The 22971-nt window shown below is 41.6% G+C and overlaps 1 protein-coding gene across 1 annotated transcript in view; it reads left to right on the top strand.

The window, feature by feature from the left end:
- Positions 1 to 8137, top strand: part of LOC129701479 (NEDD4 family-interacting protein 1) — a 41429-nt gene extending 33292 nt beyond the window's left edge. The window contains exons 7-8 of the mRNA XM_055642685.1: positions 4059 to 4164; positions 6638 to 8137. Of these exons, the coding sequence (XP_055498660.1) occupies positions 4059 to 4162 (104 nt within the window). The 3' untranslated portion in view covers positions 4163 to 4164; positions 6638 to 8137. The remainder of the gene's footprint in view (positions 1 to 4058; positions 4165 to 6637) is intronic.
- Positions 8138 to 22971: the final 14834 nt, after the last annotated feature.

The following is a 22971-nucleotide window of genomic DNA, read 5'->3' as shown; positions in this document are numbered from 1 at the left end:
GTGGCATTGATAAACAATGATGTGCACATTAGACACTGATCATAACAGTTTGATGTCGGTGTTGAGCTGAGCATTACTTACGTTAAGATTTTATGTCTACAGTATTATTCTCTAATTTTAAATAACGATTTGCATTTATTAACACCATCAGAAAAGATCTGGAGATTGATTGCACGACAGAAATCTTTGTTGAATCTGTGTATCTTAATATTGTACAGTCGTTGAAATGAATCCATTTGTTGTTCTTAAAAGAGACTGAATTTCTTTGTTTCTGTAATGAACGGAGAACAAATGGTACAAATGTATGATGCCTCATTTGATACTACTGTCTATTTAAAAAAAAAAAAAATCACTGCGATAATTCTGTCGAATTACAGTCGTTCCAGATTGGGCTTGACATTTTTAAATCACTTTTTTTAGGGAAGGGGAGGGGGGGGGGGGGGAAAGCAAATATGCTACCCCAGTAGACTTTCACCTAAGATGCTGAAGAGGCAGCATTTCTGGAGAGAAGGAGTGAGTGACGTTTCGGGTCAAGACCTTTCTTCGGACTGAAGAAATCTTGTGCCGTCTGAAGAATTTTGTGCAGTCTTGTGCAGTCGACCCGAAACGTCACCCATTCCTTCCCTCCCGAGATGCTGCCTGACACACTGAGTTACTCCAGCATTTTGTGTCCATATCTTCGGTTTAAACCAGCATCTTCGCAAGCACAGTTTACTATTTATAATTGTTTAGTATGTCATTGAAGATTTGGGGAGAATTTTGTTCCTTTGAACTTTGCCTCAATTGTTTGTCAGAAGTTTGGTTTTAAAAGAAAATTTCTGATTGGTCCGATGGATGAGCAACTTTATTTGGAACATTTCTAGTCCATCTTATGTCTCTAATCTCTGGTGAATTAATTAAAGGAAGTTGTATTAGCTGTTAGTTTCAGATTACATCCTTCAATGGCAAAGGGTTGTGGTTAATGTTTGAGTTGAATTCAGAGACCAATATCTTCCTTATGTTTATTATTCATCGACTATTGTTGGAAGACCACCTATACGGATAATGGGCCAGGTTGGGATTTTAGTCAACTGTAATATTCTCTTTCCTTTGCATCTGCATTTCAAATAATGTTAGCCACACTGAGGGACCATGGAATATACAAAAGCTTAGCTTAAGGAAGAATGGAAATTGGGTCGAGAGGGGAATAAAAATAAATGCAATTATTCTTAGTGATTTATACTTTTAATATATTCCAGTCTTTTTTTATACATTGAGAACATAGCCAATGATTTACTTTTCTGAAGCATAGTCTCTCTGATACTGACATCAATATCAAATTTTTAAAAAGTATGTTCCAAACAAAATTTCAAGATCTACTAAAATACATTATGTTGTGCATGATTCTGAGTGTGAATTGTAAGAAGAGAAGGAAATTGGAAAATAATGAAAGCAACTGAGTTGAACTTTCCGGCATTGAGCAATCTAATGCATATGTTGCTGCTGCTAATCTTTGCAAGAGATGAGTGGAAAGGTGCAGTTGAATGCATGTGACCAAAGGGTTAAGATATGTCAATCATTGAGTATATTGAAGACTGGCATAAATCCTTGTGCCGAAGGGAAACAAAGGACCAAGTCAAGAGTGTTTAATTGTCATATATACTGGCAATTGAACAATGAAATTAGAATCATACAGCTTGGAAATAAGCCTTTCAGCCCAACTTGCCCATGGCGATCAAGTTGTCCCATTTACACTAGTCCCACCAGCTCACATTTGGTCCATATCCCATTAAATGTTTCTAATCCATGTATCTGTCGAAATGCCTTTTAAATGTTTTAATGTCTTACTTTAAATATGCCATCTCTGTGTAGCACAGTGTCAGCCTATATTTATGTCTTTAAAATCTTTTGGTCTGGGGTTCGATGTTGCAATCTTCTCTCTTGGGGCTACACAGCGACCACTTTATGGATGGTAGAAGGTATTTAAATGTTTTACCTGCTGATGATTGTTTTTACTTGAACATCACTCTTTTTTTCAGGATTTTACTGGTCTCATTGACTTTATTTTTATTTCTGGTTATCAAAAAATATTTTTCCTGAGTTTTTATGTTGGCTCACTCGCTAAATGAAATAAATGCAGCTTGAATCATTCTTATTATTATTTTCTTGAACTTTTCAAAATGTATTTCTCTTGAGTGTTGCGACCACAATTGCAGATGGTTTTCTAAGTGAGTTTATAAACTATAACTAAGCCTCAGTATTTCCTCTGGTGAATTATGCTCCACTGTTCTGCCTTTGTCTTAGTATCTCCCACTCACTGAATGTTGTAAAAACTCCCTTTTATGCCATTTCTGTTACTTCCTTACGCTTGATGTCTCATTCTTGTTTCGGTGCCCAATGCGGTTGTATTTCTCCATGATGAAACTAGCTTTCCATAAGCCTGCCCTTTTGTACAGCAGATCCAATTTACAGTTGTCTTCTCAACCCCTACTGAAACCACCATATTCAGATTCTATCATTAATTTTATCCTCCTACCCAGTTTGCTCTTCTGGTAAAAGTTTATCATTTAATCCACTGTACTGAAAATTGAATCTCTGTATTCGCAATAAATTAGCTAACATTCATTTTCCTTTGTAGCACCTGGCTCTATCTTGTTGCAATTGAAATCTTTATTCACAATTTTTACTGCATAGCCTCTTCCCTGCATCTCCTTCTATCATGTCCAATTTACAACCTGCATTCTGCCACCTATTCTGGCTAATTGATATTGGCTGCTTGTCAATCAGTATTACATTTAAAATCCTTCATTCCTTCTGGCATGCGTGTGGTCCAACCCTTACAACAACCTTTGGGCTTAATCTCCTGTCGCATAATTTGCTATTCTGACTGATCTTTTTTTTATCTCTGCTCCACTAATGCGAGAGCATTGATCTATTGGATTCCTGTTCTTCAGAATGCTCTCCTTAAAGTCTTCCGTTATAAACATTTTCAAATCTTTCTTAAGGGACAAACACTGGCACCATTCTTTAATGGCTTGGTGTCCATTGTTTGTTCCATTATATATTTTGTTTCTTCCCTTAGTCCCATGAGATATTTTCTAAATTACAAGGACATTTAAGTGCATGCTTCATTCTGCATTGTCTACAAATTTTATGAGCTTTAATGTATTAACAAGAGCCAAAAGGCTGGGCCGTGGTACTTGGTCCTTGGCATCACCATTTACTTATCCTTTTTATTAATTGTCCCATATTGATTTTAAATTTACTTCAAATTTTTGTTTGGTTGGAAGCTTTTTGATTGAAAGATACAGCATGGAAATTGGTCCTTTGGCCCACTGAGTCCATTCTGACCATCGATCACCCGTTCACTCTAGTACACTGTTATCCCACTTTTGCATCCACTCGCTAAACACTACGGCAATTTACAGAGGCCAATTACTGCAAACCTGAACGTCTTTGAGATGTGGGGAGAAACTCGAGCACCCGGAGGAAACTCACGTGATCACAGGGAAAACGTGCAAACTCCATACAGACAACACCTGAGGTCAGGATCGAACCTGGATCTCTGGCGCTGTGAGGCAGCAGCTCCACTACCTGCGCCACTGTGCAGCACACATGTGTTAATGGTCTTTCATTTGGAACTTTGCCACAAACGTTGGCTACTTCCTAAATCCTAACTGACCATTATTTAATGAAAAAAATGCTATTAATGGCAGTCAGCTTGTCAGATCTTCTGGTTCAGTATTTGCGTTTAGATACGTTGTAGAACGAACTTTGTATTACTTTGCATTTGCATTTTCCATATCTAATTTATACAGTCGTAGAAATGTCCGGAGAATTTGTTGGTGCATTTTGGTAGGAACAGAGTCCAATATTTTAATTGGAATTTTCTGAAGTACAGTTTTGAGTATAACATAAGTATCTTGTTAAAAGTATACAAATTGAGACTTGTTGGCTGAATGGTACAATATTGAGGGATTCAGCACAAATATATTCAATCATATATTGAATAATGACACAATTAGTCTTGTTATTTTTCAAGAAAAAGAACGTGCTAATTTTTGTTGTCTATTTCACAGGATTTCTGCTGTTCCTCCGTGGATTCATTAATTATGCAAAAGTTAGGAAAATGCCAGATACTTTTGCTACCCTGCCAAGGACTCGGGTCCTTTTCATCTATTAAAGGTAATGTTCTCTAGCTTATTGATATTCAATAAAGATCTTACATTATTATGCACTATTCAGGCTGCAAAATGGATACCTTTCCACTATGCTGAGACTTACATTACCTTTTTTACCCTGAAGAGAGAATGAAGAATATCTATATGAAAAGGTGCTAAACATATAATTGTTAAATAAATTACCATTGAATATGCGTTAAATTAACTTGGTTGACGCAAAATGCTGGAGTAACTCAGCGGGACAGGGAGCATCTCTGGACAGAAGGTGACGTTTCGGGTCGAGATCCTTCTTAAGACTGATGTCAGGGGAGTGGGCCAGCCAAAGATGGAATGTAATCAGAGACAGTAATACTGGTGGGAGAACTAGGACTGGATTCCAGTGGTTTTTAAACCAAAAAATCAGTATTAGAAACCTTGAATGGGACGTAATCAAATTGAGCAACAAACAATCTGCGGGAGGAACTCAGTGGGGAGGGGGTGAGGGTGGGGGGTAGAGATTATTAATGATTCCAGTTGAGACTCTTTACCTGAACAAAGAGGGGAGAGGAAAGGTAGCTAGTAGCATAATGAAGGTGGGGGGAGTGGTGAGACATGTGGACCAAGCGGGGGTGAAGGGTTATGGCGGGCAGATGGAGCCAAGTAGGGGGCAGGAGGAGATGGAGTTAGGGATCAGAGACTGATGAATAATAGGTGGAGGTAGCTGGGAGGGTGATGAGCAGGAACAGGAAGACTACCTGTGCTGGAATCTGAAAAGTAATGAAGGTGATGATGGAAAATGCGAGGAAAGAAGTGAAGTGCAGATGTAACCAGAACCTAGATGGAGGAAGGGAGAAATTGGTGAATGGAATGTGTGGATAACGTGTATTGGAACCAGGAGGTGGATGAAGGAGGGTTGTAGGTAGGGTGTGAGAAAGGGGACAAAAATGGGTGAATCGGATCGGAAGAAGGGGAGGGTGGGAAAACAAGGTAAGTATAACCTGAAGTGAAAATTCAACATTGTTTTGGGTTGTAGTCTAACCTGGCAGAATATATATTGTTCCTCTGGTTTGCATTGGGCCTCACTATGGAGTTATTGATTTGTGAACATAGGGTGTGTCTGATTCCTGAACCCCACACCCTTTGTATTTATGTTGGAACAGTGGCGTGCTGGTTATGTTACTGGAGTAGGGACCCAGCAATCTACACTAATTAGAGACAAATCCTACCCTGGCAGCTGTGGAATTTAATTGAAATAATCAGGATAACATGCTAGAATCGGTAATTCTGACCATTCAAATTACCTGATGGTCATAAGACCAGATGGTTCACAAATGTCCTTTGAACAGGGAATCTACCACTATTTTTTGTTCCTGATCCACCCTGTTTGTGATTTCAGAACAATTGACTAACTGAACTGCCAGGTGAAATAGTGAGTAAACCGTTGGGTTCAGGGCAGTGAGGAGATGATAAGTAAATCCTGGCATTGCCAGCAATGCTTACAGAAGACTAAGAAATAGATTTCTCTGTAGGATGATATGTGAGCACTTGTGCATTTTTTAGGATTACTGCAGTGTGGAATTATTGAGATACATCAATATGGTCAAAGCCATTCTTCGTGTTTGTGTAAAATTGAATCTAAGCAGCATGATATTGAGTGTGAATGTAATACTTTCTATAAGCCAAAATATTTTTTTCTAAATTACTCTGGAATGCTGGCATTTTGAAAAGAAATAGAAAATGATTTTTAAAAAACTGCAATTATAACACAGATCTTCCATCAACAGCAGCAACAACAGTTTGTGTATATATAACCCATCCTAAACACAGTCATGTGTTTTAACACTCGCCCTGAATCCTCAATGGCAACAAAATTTGACGCGAAAGTCCTAAATTGAAATTTGGTCACGAAGATGAGTGTTAAGGAACAATTCAAAAAAATAATGAGTGCGACAGAGACAGAGAGATTTAGGGTGGATATTATTGGAGAAGAAAAATTGATTTAATGAAGGATTATTGTAAATGGGTAGTTCATGGTTGGTGTGGATTTGGTTGTTTGAAGGGCCTGTTTTCAAGCTGTGACGTGCTCTCAGTTCCTTTGGGGTAAGGGTAGCAGCACATTGACTAATTTTCCAGTAAGCTATTCTGTCCAACCTCCCTTTTTAGAATGACATGTGCTTGATTTTGAGTTTAGGCAGCAGACAGCATGATTTTTTCTCAGTTTAATGTCCCTGTTGTGTGGTTTGTGATTGAAGTCAAATAATACATAGAATGATGCCAGCTTTAAGCTGAAAGATCTGAGCACAAAATGACTGGAAGAGGAAGTTATATACTATTCATCTATTCATACCATTAGATTATTCAGTTCATCGCTCTATATAACATTGGATCCTTCCATGTCTGACAGTGCTGCTGTAATCTTGCAATTTTTTTTCCTGTTTTGCCTGGAAAATAGAATGGTCTCATTATAGTTTGGAATTTTTTTTTCTGCCCCTCTCCAGATGGTTTCCTGGAGAGTGATTTCCTGCTTCCGTAGGTTGAACAACTCGTTCACTTGCAACTGACACCTGCAGGAAGTGGACACGACCGTGAAACAAAAGGAGGGACGTGGGGGTGGGTTGGGTGGGAGAAAGTTCACTGCATTAAAATGGAAAGTGAGGGCAGTGTTTCATATCTATGTTTTTAGATGTACAATTTTAATAGTGAATGCTGAAAACTTGTAATCATTAAACTGTTTTAGTGGCTTCTGTTGAAGTGCTACTGCAAAACTGGTCTGTGATGTACTAACAATGCCTTATTCATTTGTAGTTATTACCTAGCATGCACTTTGCCCTTTTAGCCAATAGAGGGCAAAATTGCTTTACTATTCCCTCCACGTTTTATCGTCAATGGGTTTAAAGAAAAGGCAACATAGTATAGAAATGATGCTGGTCATGATATGTTTAAAATAATGTACTTCTTGAGGCTTACTATCTCTGTAAAATGGTGAGATGATATGTTATTGTTTGCAGAACAGCTCTTCTGCATTTTAAAAACTGAGTAATGCACATTCTGTGCTTTCTGGACTGTACCTTTGGGTTTTATTATATTCTAAAATATATGACTGTAAATAAATCAGAAGATTTAATAAATGTGACTTCTATAGGCACTTTCAGAATCGGTGCCTGTTCAGTGAAACAGACAAACCCTTTTACATTGATTTCTCTTCTTTCACATGTCACCATTCATTTACTTCTCTCCTTATTCTTATTTGTTCATTGGTTTCCATTTGCCAGATATTCCCAACTGCATTCTTGGCAAATCCTTACAAGTTCCGCTGTTGTGTTGCAGCTGGATGTGCAAGACTCTTGTTAAGTAGAGGGTACCTCGGTTTATTGCTTTGTATGAATGTGCGTGCGTGCGCACACACAAACACACACACACACACACGAGCGCACACACACACTAGTGTTGATTTTTAGCTATGTTTACTGACAGTGAAACTTGTCAGCATTTAAGTCTATCATCTTGAAATTATTGTGCCACAAAGAAAACCATTCAGCTCATCAGTGTTATTAAGGTTTGAGCAAGAAGAATGGATACTTTGGACAAGAAGAAAGCCACAACTCAGCACCTCCAATTGAGTGACACCAAGTCCATTGTACTGAAGCATCACTGTCCCCCTTTACTGCTCTAATGTTCACGTTAAACGGAGTGAACATCCACTGAGAATGAAGACTGCCGCAAGTGGGTGGCTGAACTAAATTTCACAGTGCTCTTGAAGCTGAATTATTTTCATTTATTCTGTTCGCTATGTATGTTATACTTGAATAAGCGCAGGTTTAAAAATGCCAATCAGATGAGTTTGATGTTGTAATGTATGGTGTGCAGTGCTGATCTAATATCCCCTCTTGAATCTTTCACCGAATGGTCTGTGGCATGTGGATATTGTTCTGTATTTGTGTCTTTGCTGTCTCTGGGGAAGACTTGTTTACAGAACAAAAATAAAAATTCAAACAGGTGGTTCTTCCTTCTTCTAAACAAAATATTGCATAACTTATGCTGCTTCTTGAAGCACCTCAAGGGTTAAACGTACTTTCCTTCTGCCATCTTCCCAGAAGTAAACTTTGACTATTAATATAATGCCTGCTGAACCCTACAAGAATTGTAGAGGATGTGGTTTTTGAGTTGTTTTAGCAATGAATTTAAACTAACACCAAGATAATTACTTGAGTGGAAGAAAGCATTTAATTCATGGGATACAACAATACTTGGCAAAACAAATATCCTGGAAATTGCACACTTATTTCAGGATGTGGAAATATTTTAATACAGATCAGCAGGAGATCTGCTTAACCCTGGTATTCTGGAGCTTAAGCATTAACGACCGATCCAGGAGGAAGTTGGTTCTTATTTGAGCTGGATTGTGCTATTACAAGGTCTACTTTAATATAATAGCTGGAGACTTAAAATCAAGTATTTCAACAGAGGTTGGGGCCCTGTTAGGACCGTGAGCCAACAATGGTTTGGCATCCAACTGCAATGTTGCAGGACATCCTTTGACATATGCCTGCTGCCCAACTGAGCATGGGAGATGGTGAAATTGCTAACTTGACCTCATAAGCCTTGGATGTAGAACATGAATAGCAAGTGATACCAATGTGAGTTCAACTCCTTTGATAAAGTAAACCCTGCTGATGTATACTTACACATAATGTCTGTCTAGTCAGGGCAAAATTAGGTTTGACTGCTGTGTTCATTTATAGTGTGCTGATAAGCTCTTGCCTACTAAAGGTGCCAGAACCATGGTGGCAGCTCATTGTCTGGAAAAATGCCATCTTCAGAAAGCAGCAAAGGGGGTTGGAGAGGAACCATGAGCATATCTCGGCGCTTTCTCTCGTGCTTGGAATGTTGCCACTGCTGAAACATGCATGAGGTAAATTCCTTGGAGGGAAATGACAGCGAATTATGTAAGGTGATAATTGAAGCCTGGTTTAAGAATCTTTTTTCAACCCCTGGTATTGGATTACCAGCAATGGACTAATTGCAAATCTTAAAAAAAATGAAAGGGAATAAAGTACTGGAGATTCATTTATTCTAGTTCTATGCTAGCATAGCGCAGAGCCAGCTGTATTTTGGGATGGTCCGAGTGCTACTTTCATTGCCCTACGAACTCCGTTGTGTTAATGGAGTTTTTTGTTCTCTGGTTGTGCTCCTATGCACCGATGGTTTCATGTTTTATTCTCTTGCCCAGGAGTTAAAACAATCTATGCTTATCTGGATAGCTATGGAGAGGCCTATGTTATCAACACCATGTAAACAGTGAGAGAAAGCTTTTACTTAAGTGAGATGGAGTGATGAGAGGCACAAAGTGCACCTGTTGTGATAATGATAGTTTTTGTGGAAAGTAAAAAGTTTTATTGGATGCATGTGGATCTCAAGCTTTGAACGGCAGAGTACGCTAAGCTGCTTACTATGTTAGCACGGGGAAAAAATAGATTTTGAATTAAACTAGGGCTGATTATTTCTCCTGGATACCAAACTAAGAAGAGCCTGGTGAAGTCCTGTTGAGTTGGAAAGTGGGGGTGTCGTTAGAAATATATGCAATGTGTTCCTGCATACCTTGTCATGTGTGCAGAGTACAAAAACATGTTTATATTGATGAAGTCTTTTCAATTTTGAATTTGAGAGCAAATGAAAAGGATTGACAAAGATTTAAGAGCAAGGTGAGCTCAATATTCACCTTGAATTTGATCTAAAACATTGCTTTTAAATTAACTCTTCCTAATCAGAACATTAAAAAAAACACACTTGGTCCCTTATGTCATTGAATAAGATAATGGCTAATTTGATCTTTACCTCAGTTTCTGTGTTCAGCCCATTCCCCATCACTTCATTCTCCCCAACAAACTAGACATCTATCTTGCCCTTGAATCAGCCTGAAAAAGAGTTCTGACTCAAAACATCACCAGTGCATTCCCTCCCCAGATGCTGCCTGATCCGCAAAGTTCCTCCAGCATTTTGTTTTGCTCAGGATTCCAGCATTTGTAGGTCCTTGTCTCTATTTTGGTGCCCTTTAATATATTCAGTGACTTGGCCTCCTCCTTTCTCTGGGAGAGGGGATGTGAGACCTTTCGGAGATGAAATTTCACATCTCAATATCATAATGATGATCATTTGCCTCTTGATTCTAGATGTCCCCCTCAGAACATCTGACACCTGCCGTGCCAAGCCCTTTGCGTCTTTTATACCACTAAGATCATCTCTCTAAATTCCACGGAAAGGTTGAGCCTTTTCTCATAAAACATCACTTTTGTCCCAGGCCAACATTTTTATTCCATTATCAATAGAACTTTAAGATTTTTGTATCTTGTTTTTTCAGTACCTCCGTGCACTTAATCATGCTCACTAAACCTCCAGCCTTCAAACCTCTGCATATTTCATTGTGCAATCATTGTTTCTTTGGTTCTAAGCACTCAACTTCCACTCTAAATCTGCTGAACCTATTCACATCTCTGACTTCCGACAACATCATTTTGATCAAGCTTTTACATGACTGAAATTCCGTTCTGCTTCTGTAACACAGCTTGATACAGTTTACCATGATAGAAGTACTGTATAAATGAAAATTGCTCAATCTTTGCTGTGGTATGAATTAGGATGATTGTATGCTGTTAACTGCGTGTGTGATTTTGGAGTTGTGCCTGAGACTCCTCCAAAATGGAGAAATTCTGATGAATGCTATAGAGCTCGTGGGTCCCTAAGGTTGAAACAGTAAATACTGCTTAAAAACTGACCATGAACTGACTAATATATTGACAAATTTGAGGGGTTAAATAGGTCTTGGTGGAATATGTGTTAAAATTTAGTTCAGTTTTTGTCTGACTACATGACCAGTATAAACCATGTTCAGTTTCTTGTTGGTATTCTGTTAATGGAGATGCAATAAGGGATTCACAATTATGTGATAGTGTTGGGGAAATTGTGATTAATGTTAAGTCACCAATATTTGAGTTTGAGTTGGAGCTTTGCTTATAGATATTCAAAATGTATTTATTTCACCATTCTCCTTACCCTCTCAAAGGAATAGGTTTTCAAAAAAAGTACATGTATAACGTGGTATTGTGGGGGTCGAGTGGGGACAACCAACATCCTTAAAGTTGGAGATACAGTAGGAGAAAGTAGACAGAATTACCAAGTGTTCAAATTTATGCGATGTGAATCCTGTTTCTCTCTTGTGTAAATCAGCACTTAATGACTCACATCAGACTGTAATCTGCCCTATATCATAGAAAGAGTAGTATTGTGAACCCAAGATGTCGAATTTGTATTGAATTCTAATCCCCCAGGTAAACACAGTTAATCCAGATATGTCGTGCCTCAATGCATCTCAGGAATATGATGCCATTCAGACTGGGCGTTTAATATAATTGTTACATTAATGAATGCGATGATGAAAGGAATAACATTATATTTAGTTTCTCCATGACTCGTTTAAGTTTAACCATTGTGTTGCCAGTAAATAAGCAGGAGGGGCCTGCATTTAATCCTTCCTTAGTTCATCATTAATTATTTGATGATAGTCGGACTAATGGTTCTTCCTTTTGGTCCACGTTGGTCTCCAATGCCAAGGTGGAAACAATGTTCTGTGGGGAGTGCTACTGCTATGAGCATCAAACGCTCTGTGATGCCTTTCTCAGTGGAATGGCCTGCTGAAGTTCAGACCAGTATCACACAAAATTAATTACTTGCCCAAGGTGATGGAATGTAGCTCTCTGTGCAGTGGGGAAATGGAGTGCAAAAGGTACAAATCCTACTGATTGACAAGCAATAGAAAAACATAATTAAGTAATACAAAGGCCAATCAACTCAATGTCAGTTTAGCTATGAATTTAATCCATGTTGAGTGCCAAAGAGGTGGAACTCCTAGGCCCAATTTAATCCAGACCTCCTGGAACTGTGTGGAGTTTGCATGCTCTCTCTGTGACAGCATGGGCTTCCTCTGAATGCTCCAGTTTTGTCTCGTGCCAAAGGTGTGTTTTTTTTTTTATAGGTTCATTGCCACTAATGTGGAGAGAGGATGTGAAAGTGGTTTTAACATAGAACTAGTGTCAATGGGTGAGCAATGGTTAGTGTGGACATGGTGTGCCAAAGGGCCTGTTTCCAAGCAGTATCTTTAAATTAATCAGTCCTCTTTCTCCCTCCCCCAACCAAGTCGCAATAGCTTCTCGTTTTCCCCCTACAAACAGCTAACAATGGCCTGTTTCCTTTATTATCGTTACTTTTCTCAAAATCTTTTATTCATTGTTGTTTATCTCTCCACAACACCATCTATATCTCTCGTTTCCCTTATCCCCCAACCAGTCTGAAGAAGGGTCTTGCACCGAAACGTCACCCACTCCTTCTCTCCAGAGATGCTGCCTGTCCTGCTGAGTCACTCCAGCTTTTTGTGTCTACTGTGCATTTCTGAATTTATTTGTTCATTGACATCGCAGGAGATGGAACAGAAAAAAAATCTCTTCAGTACATACGATGCCCATTGATATAAAATGCATGTATAAAATAATCTTCACAACCCCAAGGTGCTTTGCAGCTAATGAAGTATTGTCAAAGTGTAACCATTGTTATAAAATGGCAGCCAATCTGCTGAAAACTTCCATAAAACAGCAAAATAATAATGGAACCATACAGAATGGAAAAAAGCCCCTTAGCCCAACTTGTATATGCAGATCAAAATTCCCAGTTTGGCCCATATCCCTCTAAACCTTTCTTATTCATGTACCTGAGCAAATGCCTTTTAAATGTTATTGTATCTGCCTGAACTGTTCCTTATACCCACCACCCTCTGTGTCTTTGGGTTCCTATTAAATCTCACAAACTTATTCCCTTTAGTTCTTAATTTCCCCTACCCTGGGGAACAAGACTCTGCATTCACCCTATTCCCTTTGTGATTTATACACTTCTATAACATCAACCCTCAGCCTCCTGTGGTCCAAGGAATAAAGTTCTAACTTTCCCAACTTCCCTCTACAACTTAGGCCCTTGAGTCGTGGCAATGTCCTCGTAAACCTTCTCTGCTCTCTTTCCAGCTTAATGGCATATTTCCTAGAGTAGGGTGACCAAAACTGAATGCAGTACGCCAAGTCCAGCCTCACCAACATCTTGTACAACTTTAACATATTCACTGTTTTATTTCAGTTGAGGGATAAATAACAAAGACAATGCAGATTGTTTGCTTGCTCTTTAAAATAGTGTGATTTCGTTTTTTTTTAAATGCCTACCTGGCATGCTTGGTATTAATTGCACTGTTCCATTCACCATATGTCCATGACTGCAGAAGATTTAAAAAAATGATCTAATGAATCAGCTGCGTAAAAAGAGAAGTAAAAATGCCCATGTGCTCTGCTCACAAAAACCAATGCAATTCCAATTTTCCAATCGGTCTATTCTAAATCATCAAAATAGCAAGAAACAGTGAGTCAGATATGCCATTATTTCTGCCCTTTCCCCCACCTCTGCTACCAAAACAAACTTGTTTACTTTTCCCAGTTCTGTTGATGGGACTATCACCTGAAACATTAATTCCATTTCCCTTTCCGCAGATGCTGTCTAACCTGCTGAGTATTCCAATATTTTTTTTCCTGCTTTCCAGCATTTGCTGTTTTACAAAAAGAAATCATTAACTGAATGGCGCAATATGTTCAAGGGGCTGCATGGTCTACCTCTATATGGTATGCCTGTCAACACCCACTGCTTGGAGCACATGCAAATAATTATGATATTACACGTGTTTCCATAACGCACATTGAATTATGTGATTGATGAATTCAGGAACACTTTATGCATTATGCGGGGAAGAATGTGTTATAATGGCATTTCAATCAGGAACAAGAGAATTAATTAAAAAAAAGTTACTTTGGAAATTGACAAGCAGAAAAAAAGTTGTCTTTCCGAAAAACAGTCTCGGGGGCGCTTGTTATCGTGTAACCTCCTTACAGTAAATACACTATCGTCGGTCTCACTGCAGGTGGTCATTGAAATTAATAAACAATGTGCTTCTATTTACACTTGTTCAACGATGCTCTATTAAATAATGTAAGATACAGCCTTTAATATTTTTAGCTATTAAAAGACCTTTATTTTTGAAAACCTTACAGGAAAAGAAAACAAATTCCTCAGCCCCTAACCCCCTTTTCTCCGTTAACACAATTATTTTTCTAATCCGTTTTCTATAACGCAAGGTTTCTTAGGAATGTATTTTTAGTGTTATAGCAGAACTACCTGTATAAACAAAGACCTGATAGGTGTGAACCTGCATTGGAGCATAATTTGCCAGCTTTAGGAAGATGGAAACGAGAAGGAAATCTTAATGCTATCGAAAGCCCGAAATGAAAACAGTAAAATGTTGGGAATACAGAACAGGTCCTTCAGCATCTGAAAAGAGGACAGTTTAATGTTTTGGGTGGAGAAACATTCCTCCCAACCGGGTCATTAAAACCCACCACACTTCTGGGGGAAGTGAACACAGCAACAGTGCCCATTCACTACACATGGAGCACAGACCGGCTGCTGTGCAGGAGAACCTTAAACAGACAGACATTTTTGTCGAGGAGGTGAGCAGGCTCTAGCCCCAGGTGAATAAGGATGGCGTGGCTGGGTGGTTTTAAAGAAGCCCAGTGTTCCCAGGGCACAGTTCACCTGCTCGTTAAGCAATTTGGCTGCTTTCTTTCCTTTTCAGAAATTTGCTTGGCTGAGTGAAAGGTGATAGTTGGCACCTCTTCAGGGAAATGGTGGAAACCCACAGGAATTTCAGAGACAACAGGGAGGATAATGGAAGGGGAAGGAGAAATTTGTGAATGAATGAATGAAATCTTTATTGTAGGTTTGCATACTGGAAGTGCTGACATGCGAAGGTCCTGGGTTAACCCTTTACATGGCTTTAACAGCACACAAAGAGTGACATGCACTTTCTCCTATTTTGCTGACAAGGAAACCCCAATCGTCTATGAGGAAGATGCAATTACTCTCATAAATCAAACACCAGATTATTGAGATGAGATTTAAGAATGTGCATAATGAGCTTGGGCAGTTTTCTGGATATTGAAAATATTAATAGGGACATTGAAATAAAAGAAAGGCATCAGCATGTGGAAATATTGTTTTTCTATCAATTCTTTAAAAGTAGTTTATCACAATTTAGCCTAAAATACAGTAGCCACGTGTTATAGAGACCCTGAAATCAACACAGATTAATGCATGTAAATTCTTTGGTCAGTTGCTGTTTAGTTTTATCTCCTGGTGTAATGGCAATAAGCAAATTAACGGAGGATCTCACCATCAAAGGGATCTACAGGAATATCATTAAAGACACACACCACCCTGGCCAAACCTCTTCTCGTTGCTACCATCAGGAAGAGTCATAGGGCTATACAAATGTGCCCTTTAGCTTACTTTGTCTGTACCGATCAAGTTGGCATACTGGGCTATTCTTATTTGGCCCAAAGCCATCTAAACTCTTCCTATCCATATATCTGTTCAAATGTCTTTTAAAAGTCATAAATGTTACTTCCTCCATAGCTTGCTCTGGCAGCCCATTTCATATACATACTATCCTGATTTGAAAGATTTGCCCCCGTGGTCTCTCTCAAATCTCTCCCCACTAACCTTAAGCCTACGCTCTAGCCTTAGTATCCTCTACATTGAGAAAGTGACTGAGCGTTCACTTCATAGATCCTGTACACATCAGGATCCTTCTCAATCCTGTACACATCAATAAGGTCACCCCTCAGCCTCCCACACTGCAATATAAAAAGTCTTGGCCTATCCAACCTGTCTCTAAAGCTCAATCCCACAAGCCAGCTGCAGTTCTGAGCAATAAGAACTGCACACAGTACCCCCAGTGTGGTCTCGGCAATAGTTCTATTCCTGCGTCATGATGTTCCAACTTTAGCCAATACCATTCCCAGTAAAGGCAAGCATGCCTTCTACACCCCACTGTCCACCTGACTTGTCACTTTCACATGCACCTGTTCTCCCAAATCTTTTCTCTTCAGCACACTCCAAGGCTGCACCATTTACTGTGCAAGTCCTGCCCTGGTGTAACATGCCAAAATGCCACACCCCAATCGCTAAATTTCATTTATCTCTCCTTGGCCCACCTTCCCAACTGATCTAGATCCTTTTGTAAACTTGGATCTCGTGCTTCACCACCCACTATACCACCAATTTTGGTGTCATCTGCAAATTTACTAACAATGTTAACTAAATTGTCACCCAAATCATTAGTGTACAGTGCCCTCCATAATGTTTGGGACAAAGACCCATCATTTATTTATTTGCTCTGTGCTCCACAATTTGAAATTTGTAATAGAAAAAAATCACATGTGGCTAAAGTGCACATTGTCAGATTTTAATAAAGGCCATTTTTATACATTTTGGTTTTGCCATGTAGAAATTACAGCAGTGTTTATACGTAGTCCTCCCATTTCAGGGCACTATAATGTTTGGGACACAGCAATGTCATGAAAATGAAAGTGGTCAAGTTTAGTATTTTGTTGCATATCCTTTGCATGCAATGTCTGCTTGAAGTCAGCGAGTCATGAACATCACCAGTTGCTGGGTGTCTTCTCTGGTGATGCTCTGCCAGGCCTGTATTGCAGCCATCTTTAGCATGCTTGTTTTGGTGGCTAGTCCCCTAGAGTTTTCGCTTCATGCTCATTTGGGTTCAGATCGGGTGATTGACGTGGCCACTAAAGAATATACCATTTTTTAGCTTTGAAAAACTCCTTTGTTGCTTTAGCAGTATCTTTGGGATCATTGTCTTGCTGTAGAATGAAACGCTGGCCAATGAGTTTTGAGGTATTTGAACTTGAGCAGATAGGATGTGTCTATATAGTTCAGAATTCATTATGCTACTACCATCAACAGTTATATCATCAATGAAGATAAGTGAGCCAGTACCTTCATCAGCCTTAGATGCCTAGGTCTCCACCTCCACCACCGTGTTTCACTGATGAGGTGGTATGCTTAGGATCTTGGGCAGTTCCTTCTCTCTTCCATACTTTCCTCTTGCCATCACTCTGATATAAGTTAATCTTAGTCTCATCTGCATGCAAGATCTTTTTCCAGAACTGTGGTTGCTCTTTTAAGTACTTCTTGGCAAACTGTAACCTGGCCATCCTATTTTTTGTGGCTAACCAGTGGTTTGCATCTTGCAGTGTAGTCTCTGTATTTCTGTTTGCGCACAGTTTTCAAAGCGCAGCCTGCTGGGCACTGTTTTACGTTAACCCCCCTCCCAATTTGCAGTCGACTCTCACTCAGCCGGCTGTCACGCGGGTGGGTGGGCTTCCCCTCGCAGAAGCCACGATTGGCCAGCCCTCCGCTGCTTTTCACCGTCCTCAGATCGCTCCCGCCCGCCACCACCCTCGAGTCTCCGCCGCCCGCTCGCTGTGGGCCCTGCAGCCCACCCATCGTGGGCCCCGCAGCCCACTCGCAAGCAGCCCGCTCGCCGCCCACCGGCTCCCCTCCTCTTTTCCCCCCCCCCTTTCCCCCTCGTCCTTTCCCCCCTCCTTTCCCCCCTCCTCCTTCCCCCTCCTCTCTTTCCCCCCCTCCTCCCCCCTCCCCCCCTCCTCTCTCCCCCCCACCCCTTTCCTCCCCCCTCCTCCTCCCCCCCCTCCTCCTCCCCCCCTCCTCCTCCCCCCCTCCCTCCCCTCCCCCCCTCCTCCTCCCCCCCTCCCCCCTCCTCCTCCCCCCCCTCCTCCTCCTCCCCCCCCCTCCTCCCCCCCCCCTCCTCCTTCCCCCCCTCCTCCTCCTCCTTCCCCTTCCCCCCCCTCCTCCTTCCCCCCTCCTCCTCCCCCCTCCTCTCCCCCCCCCTTTCGTCCCCCCCTTCCCCCCCTCCTTCCCTCTTTCCCCCTCCCCTTCTCCTTCCTCCTCTCCCTCTCCCCCTCCTCCTTCCCCCCTCCTCCTCCCCCCCTCCTCCCCCCCCCCCCTCCTTCCCCCCCCCTCCTCCCTCCCCCCCCCTCCCCCTCCCCTCCTCCTCCCCCCCTCCTCCCCCCCCCCCTCCTCCTTCCCCCCTCCCCCCCCCCTCCTCCTCCTTCCCCCCCCTCCTCCTTCCCCCCCCCCTCCTCCTCTTCCCCCTCCTCCTCCCCCCCCCCCCTCCTCCCCCCCCCCTCCCCCCCCCTCCTCATCCCCTCTCCCTCCTCTTTCCCCCTCCCTCCTCCCTTCCCCCCCCCCCTCTCCTCCTCCTTGCCCCTCTCTTCCTCCTTCCCCCTCTCTCCCCCCCTCCCCCCCTCCCCCCCCCCCTCCTCCTTCCCCCTCTCTTCCTCCTTCCCCCTCCTCCTTCCCCCCCCCTCCTCCTCCCCCCCTCCTCCTCCTCCCCCTCCTCCTCCTCCTCCTTTCCCCCCTCCTCCTCCCCCCACCCCCCTCCTCCTTTCCCCCCCCCCTCTCTCTTCCTCCCTCCCCTCCCCTCTCCTCCCCTCCCCCCCTCCCCTTCCCCCCCTCCTCCTCCCCCCCCCCCTCTCCTCTTCCTCCTCTCCCCCCCCCTCCCCCCAGATTTCCCCCCCCTCCTCCTTTCCCCCCCATCCTAATCTCTCCTCCCTCTCCTCTTCCCCCCCTCCCGCCCCCCCTTCTTCCCCCCTCCTCCTCCTCCCCCCTGGCTCCTCCTCCCCCCCTCTCGGCGAATATCCTTCCGCCCCCTCTCCTCCTCTCCCCCCCCTTTGGTGATGGGAGATTTGGGGTGGGAGTTGTTGGTGGTAGGATGTTAGGGAAAGAGTTGCCCATTTAGTTCCTGGCTGGTCCTTTGTGCGGCGAATATATTGGTGGAGCAATGAAAGGATCACAGTGATAATGATTGCACTTTTCTTACTGGAGATGGACATTACTTGGTGTTTGTGGGTCACAAACATTACTGAATGTCCCTGTTGTGGTCTGGTATAGGCTGCTTCAACCTTCTTGGAACAGTTCCTCAGGACATACCTTAGATCCTAGGAGCTAGTTGCATTTCTTCATGGGAACTTTCAGCCTTGAATCGTATCTCTATCCACCTGACAATCTCCTTACATGGTGTAGTTATAAAGTCACACAGCATGGAAATAGGCTTTTTGGCCCAACTCGCCCATGCCGACCAAAATGCTCCATTTAAGCTAGATGCATTTGCTCGTATCTGACACATATTTCTCTGAACCTTTCTATCTATGTCTCCATCCACATTGTTATTAAATGTTGTTATACTAAACCATTTCATTTGGCAAATCATTCCATATACCCAATACATTTTGTGTGGAAAAAGTTGTCCCTCAGGTTCCTATTAAATCTTTTCCATCTTATCTTAAATCTATGCCTTGTGTATTTGATTCCTCGTACTTTGGGGAAAAATACTGTATGTATTCACCCTCTATTCCCCTCTCGATTTTATGCACCTCTCTAAGATCCTCAGTCTCCTGCACTCCAAGGAATAAAGTCCATGCCTGCCCAGCTAAAAACGATATTGCTGTAACTCTTGATAATCATCTTATTTTGGTGTCATCTGCAAACTTACTTATGATGCCTTGTATATTCTCATCCAAACGGTTGATACAGATGACAAACAGCAATGGGGCTGATCAAAATTAATTAAGCCTCAAAATGGGGATATTGGCCTGGTAAAGAGCTGTAATGATGTCATGCTTCCAGAGTCTTGAGATGGTGGTCCAGGTCTCGGATGTATATAGCAGGGCAGGTGGCACTGCTGCCATTATTGACGATCATACGAATCCTATAGTGTAATCAGTAGCCTGTTCCACTGCTACCTCATGAGAGAAAAGCAGCTCAGATGATTTAGGCAAGAAACCAAGCAAATCCTCCATTTGTTACCCACTCACTTCCTGAGCCTGGTCTGATCAACCTGTGACCCACTTCACCTTTTGTTGGGGTTTAACACCCCACATTATATCAAAATCTGCCTCGTGTCTGCCAGCTATTATTACCTTTACTAGAGGCCGGGTGTCAAAGTAAAATGATTACAATGCACTGTGATTCACTATGATATGTTGCTTTTGGCACATATTAGCTATTTGCCATCCAGAGACGGGCAAAGACAATGAGCACCAGCCAGTTTGCAAGCAGCCTTGTGATGTGATAATAAATATTACTTTTTCTTTTAATCAATAAAGGGATATAATAGCCAGGACACTATGGATGTCACAAGTGTTCTGCACCATAAAAATACCATGGGAGCTGCAGTGTCAGAGATGTCTTTAGTATAGAGTTTCATGCAAGAGGACCATACAACAATGCAGACCTCCCCCATTCTCATATTGGAGCACCAGCCTAGGTTTGATTGACTCATTGACAACCGGAATGCAATTAGTAAGGCCAGTAGCTTCTCTTTTAGAACCATTAACTATCAGGCTCCATGCTGCCCAGGGACCATTTTCCATATGTTGGATGAAACCATAATACAAAATGGTTCAATAACAAGAATCATTAAAGTTTATATGATATTGCCATTTGTGAGATATGATTCTTCATTTTTGAGTTGGAGGTTGTGGGTTCAAATTCAGTTCAAATAAGTTCTACTCAAGTAGCCCAATCACATGTTTTAGACTGGATGCTTCAATGCAATCCTAAAAGATGCTGTCATTTGTATTAGACATTAAAATGAGTCTTTGTCTTTTTATCTCATGACACTACTCAGGGATAGTTAGGTACATTCTCCCAGTGTCTTGACTATTTACCATTCAATCGACTAAAACTAGAAACCTTGCCAAGAAGAGTCGTGCTTCTTTGTGTTTTGCTCAAGAATCCAGCATCTGCAATTCCATGTGTCTCTCTTTCATTTCAATGCTGTTTATGTGCACCAGTTAGCTCTCGCTATTCAAAACTACTCCATTGGTTGTTGAACACTTTGGTGTGTCCTGACATTATGAAAGCACCAAGTCTTCCTTTTGTACAAACACACTGTCTATTGGATGAGGGACGACTGATATTGGTTAATGATTACTGCTATGTTCCCGCTAACATCCTAATTGTATCTCAGAGAAGTTAGCTACAAAATCTAGAAACAAAAAAACTGCAGATGCTGGTTTATGCCAAAGAAAGGCACAAATGGCTGGAGTAACTCAGCCAGTCAGGCAGTATCTCTGGAGAAAAAGGATAGGTGATGTTTTGGGTCAGGTCAGTCTGAAGAATGGTCCCAACCCAAAACGTCACCTATCCTTTTCCTCACGAGAAGCTGCCTGACCCGCTGAGTTACTCCAGCACTTTGTGTCTATCTTAGCTACAAGGTCTGCTGGATTCACATCAGATTGTTGCTTTACGGTCATTAGTTTTAATTTAGATCATGGCAGAACAACATTTAACCCTATAAATCAGTTATTTGACAGCAAGCTTTTCTCAGTCCATTAATTAACAGTTACCAAACTTTAAATACGAATCAGTGGCATGGAACTGTGGAATACCATCTAATACTACATAGTCCAGGTAGAATTAGTAATTAGTTACCCTCAGCTCAGTAGTTCTCCAGTTGTCATAACTTTTATCCCTTGTCTTAGCTTCAGACAGAATGGCAGCAAATTCTGCAGCTCTAAATACAAAGATTAATAGAGGGAAAGCACTGTGGAGATAAAGAGTTATGGTCCATGACGGAGGCCAGGGATTTGTAGACCACAGTGAATCTTCAGGCCTCATTTATTCACCTTCTTGCCTGACTTCCATCTGATTGTCTGGCCAGCAGGAACGAATGGGAGCGTAGAACCAAGCAGTCTCAATTAGCTCAGGACACTTGGGAACAGACCTTTGCAGTCTGAGTGGGGGGCTTTCTAGGGATCAAATGAGGATCAGCGAGGTAAAGATTTTACATTTAAATCCCTCCCTTGCTATGTGTCTACTAGGCAGAAAAGAGTAAAAAATCAGGACCAGGAAGCAACACACACACACACACACACACACACACACACACACACACACCTACCTACCTACCTACCTACCTCCCCCTCCCCCCCCCCCCCATCTCCAAGTGGACTTACCACAGTTTCTTGAACAGATTGCCCTTTGTAACAGCATAAGATGAGGATGTACCAGGATATCAAAGCTGGCTTTGCATGGAAGTGCTGTGAGAACATTTGGAAGAGCCGGCGTAATCGTCTGTTTCCCAGAGGATTCACTGGTATTGAATATTATTCAATATTCTAACACAGCTCTATTTAATTTCAGCTCAAAAGCTCATCGTAATGCTTCAAAAGCACGTAAACTTAGCTTCATATTTCATGTTATTTCAAGCCCCAGATTAAGGTGAAATGTTTCAATTCATTCTTTGCTATCTGTTGTTTTAAGGTTAACCCATGGAGATTTTTATAATAGTCAAACAGCAGAGCACAGTGGGGTGGAAGATTGCAACCTTCACGTGGTCTGCCCTGTTTCGACTAATGCAATCAACTCGACGTGCACAAACGAAAGATCAAATAGAACAAGTTGTCCAACAACTTTAGTCTGTGCACGCCGCATGAAAGAAGAAGCAGAGCACAGTAATATCCCTGTTATACTTCCACTGAATAAAAATGAGAACTGTGACATTTGGATGCTGCCCCAAAATTATGCGACTAACTGCTTTAAACTAAACTCACATTTAGTTCTGCATTTTGAACATTCTTTGAACATTTCATATCATTCTATTCCTCACTTATTTACATGTCTGTCTAAATGTCTCCTCAACATAGTAATTGTATCCGATTCCATCACCTCTTCTGGCAGAACATCGAGATTCTACTCTGTGGAAAAATACTTACCTCTCGGATTCCTATTAAAACTCCTTTCTCTCACCTTAAACCTATATCCACTTGTTTTTGATACCAATACCAGAGGAAAAAGATTTTGACTATCA

Source organism: Leucoraja erinacea, chromosome 11 (assembly GCF_028641065.1).
Source record: "Leucoraja erinacea ecotype New England chromosome 11, Leri_hhj_1, whole genome shotgun sequence".
In the NCBI taxonomy this organism is placed as follows: domain Eukaryota; kingdom Metazoa; phylum Chordata; class Chondrichthyes; order Rajiformes; family Rajidae; genus Leucoraja; species Leucoraja erinaceus.
The sequence above is the reverse complement of the archived record's forward strand: the minus strand, read 5'-3'. Positions and strand labels throughout refer to the sequence as shown.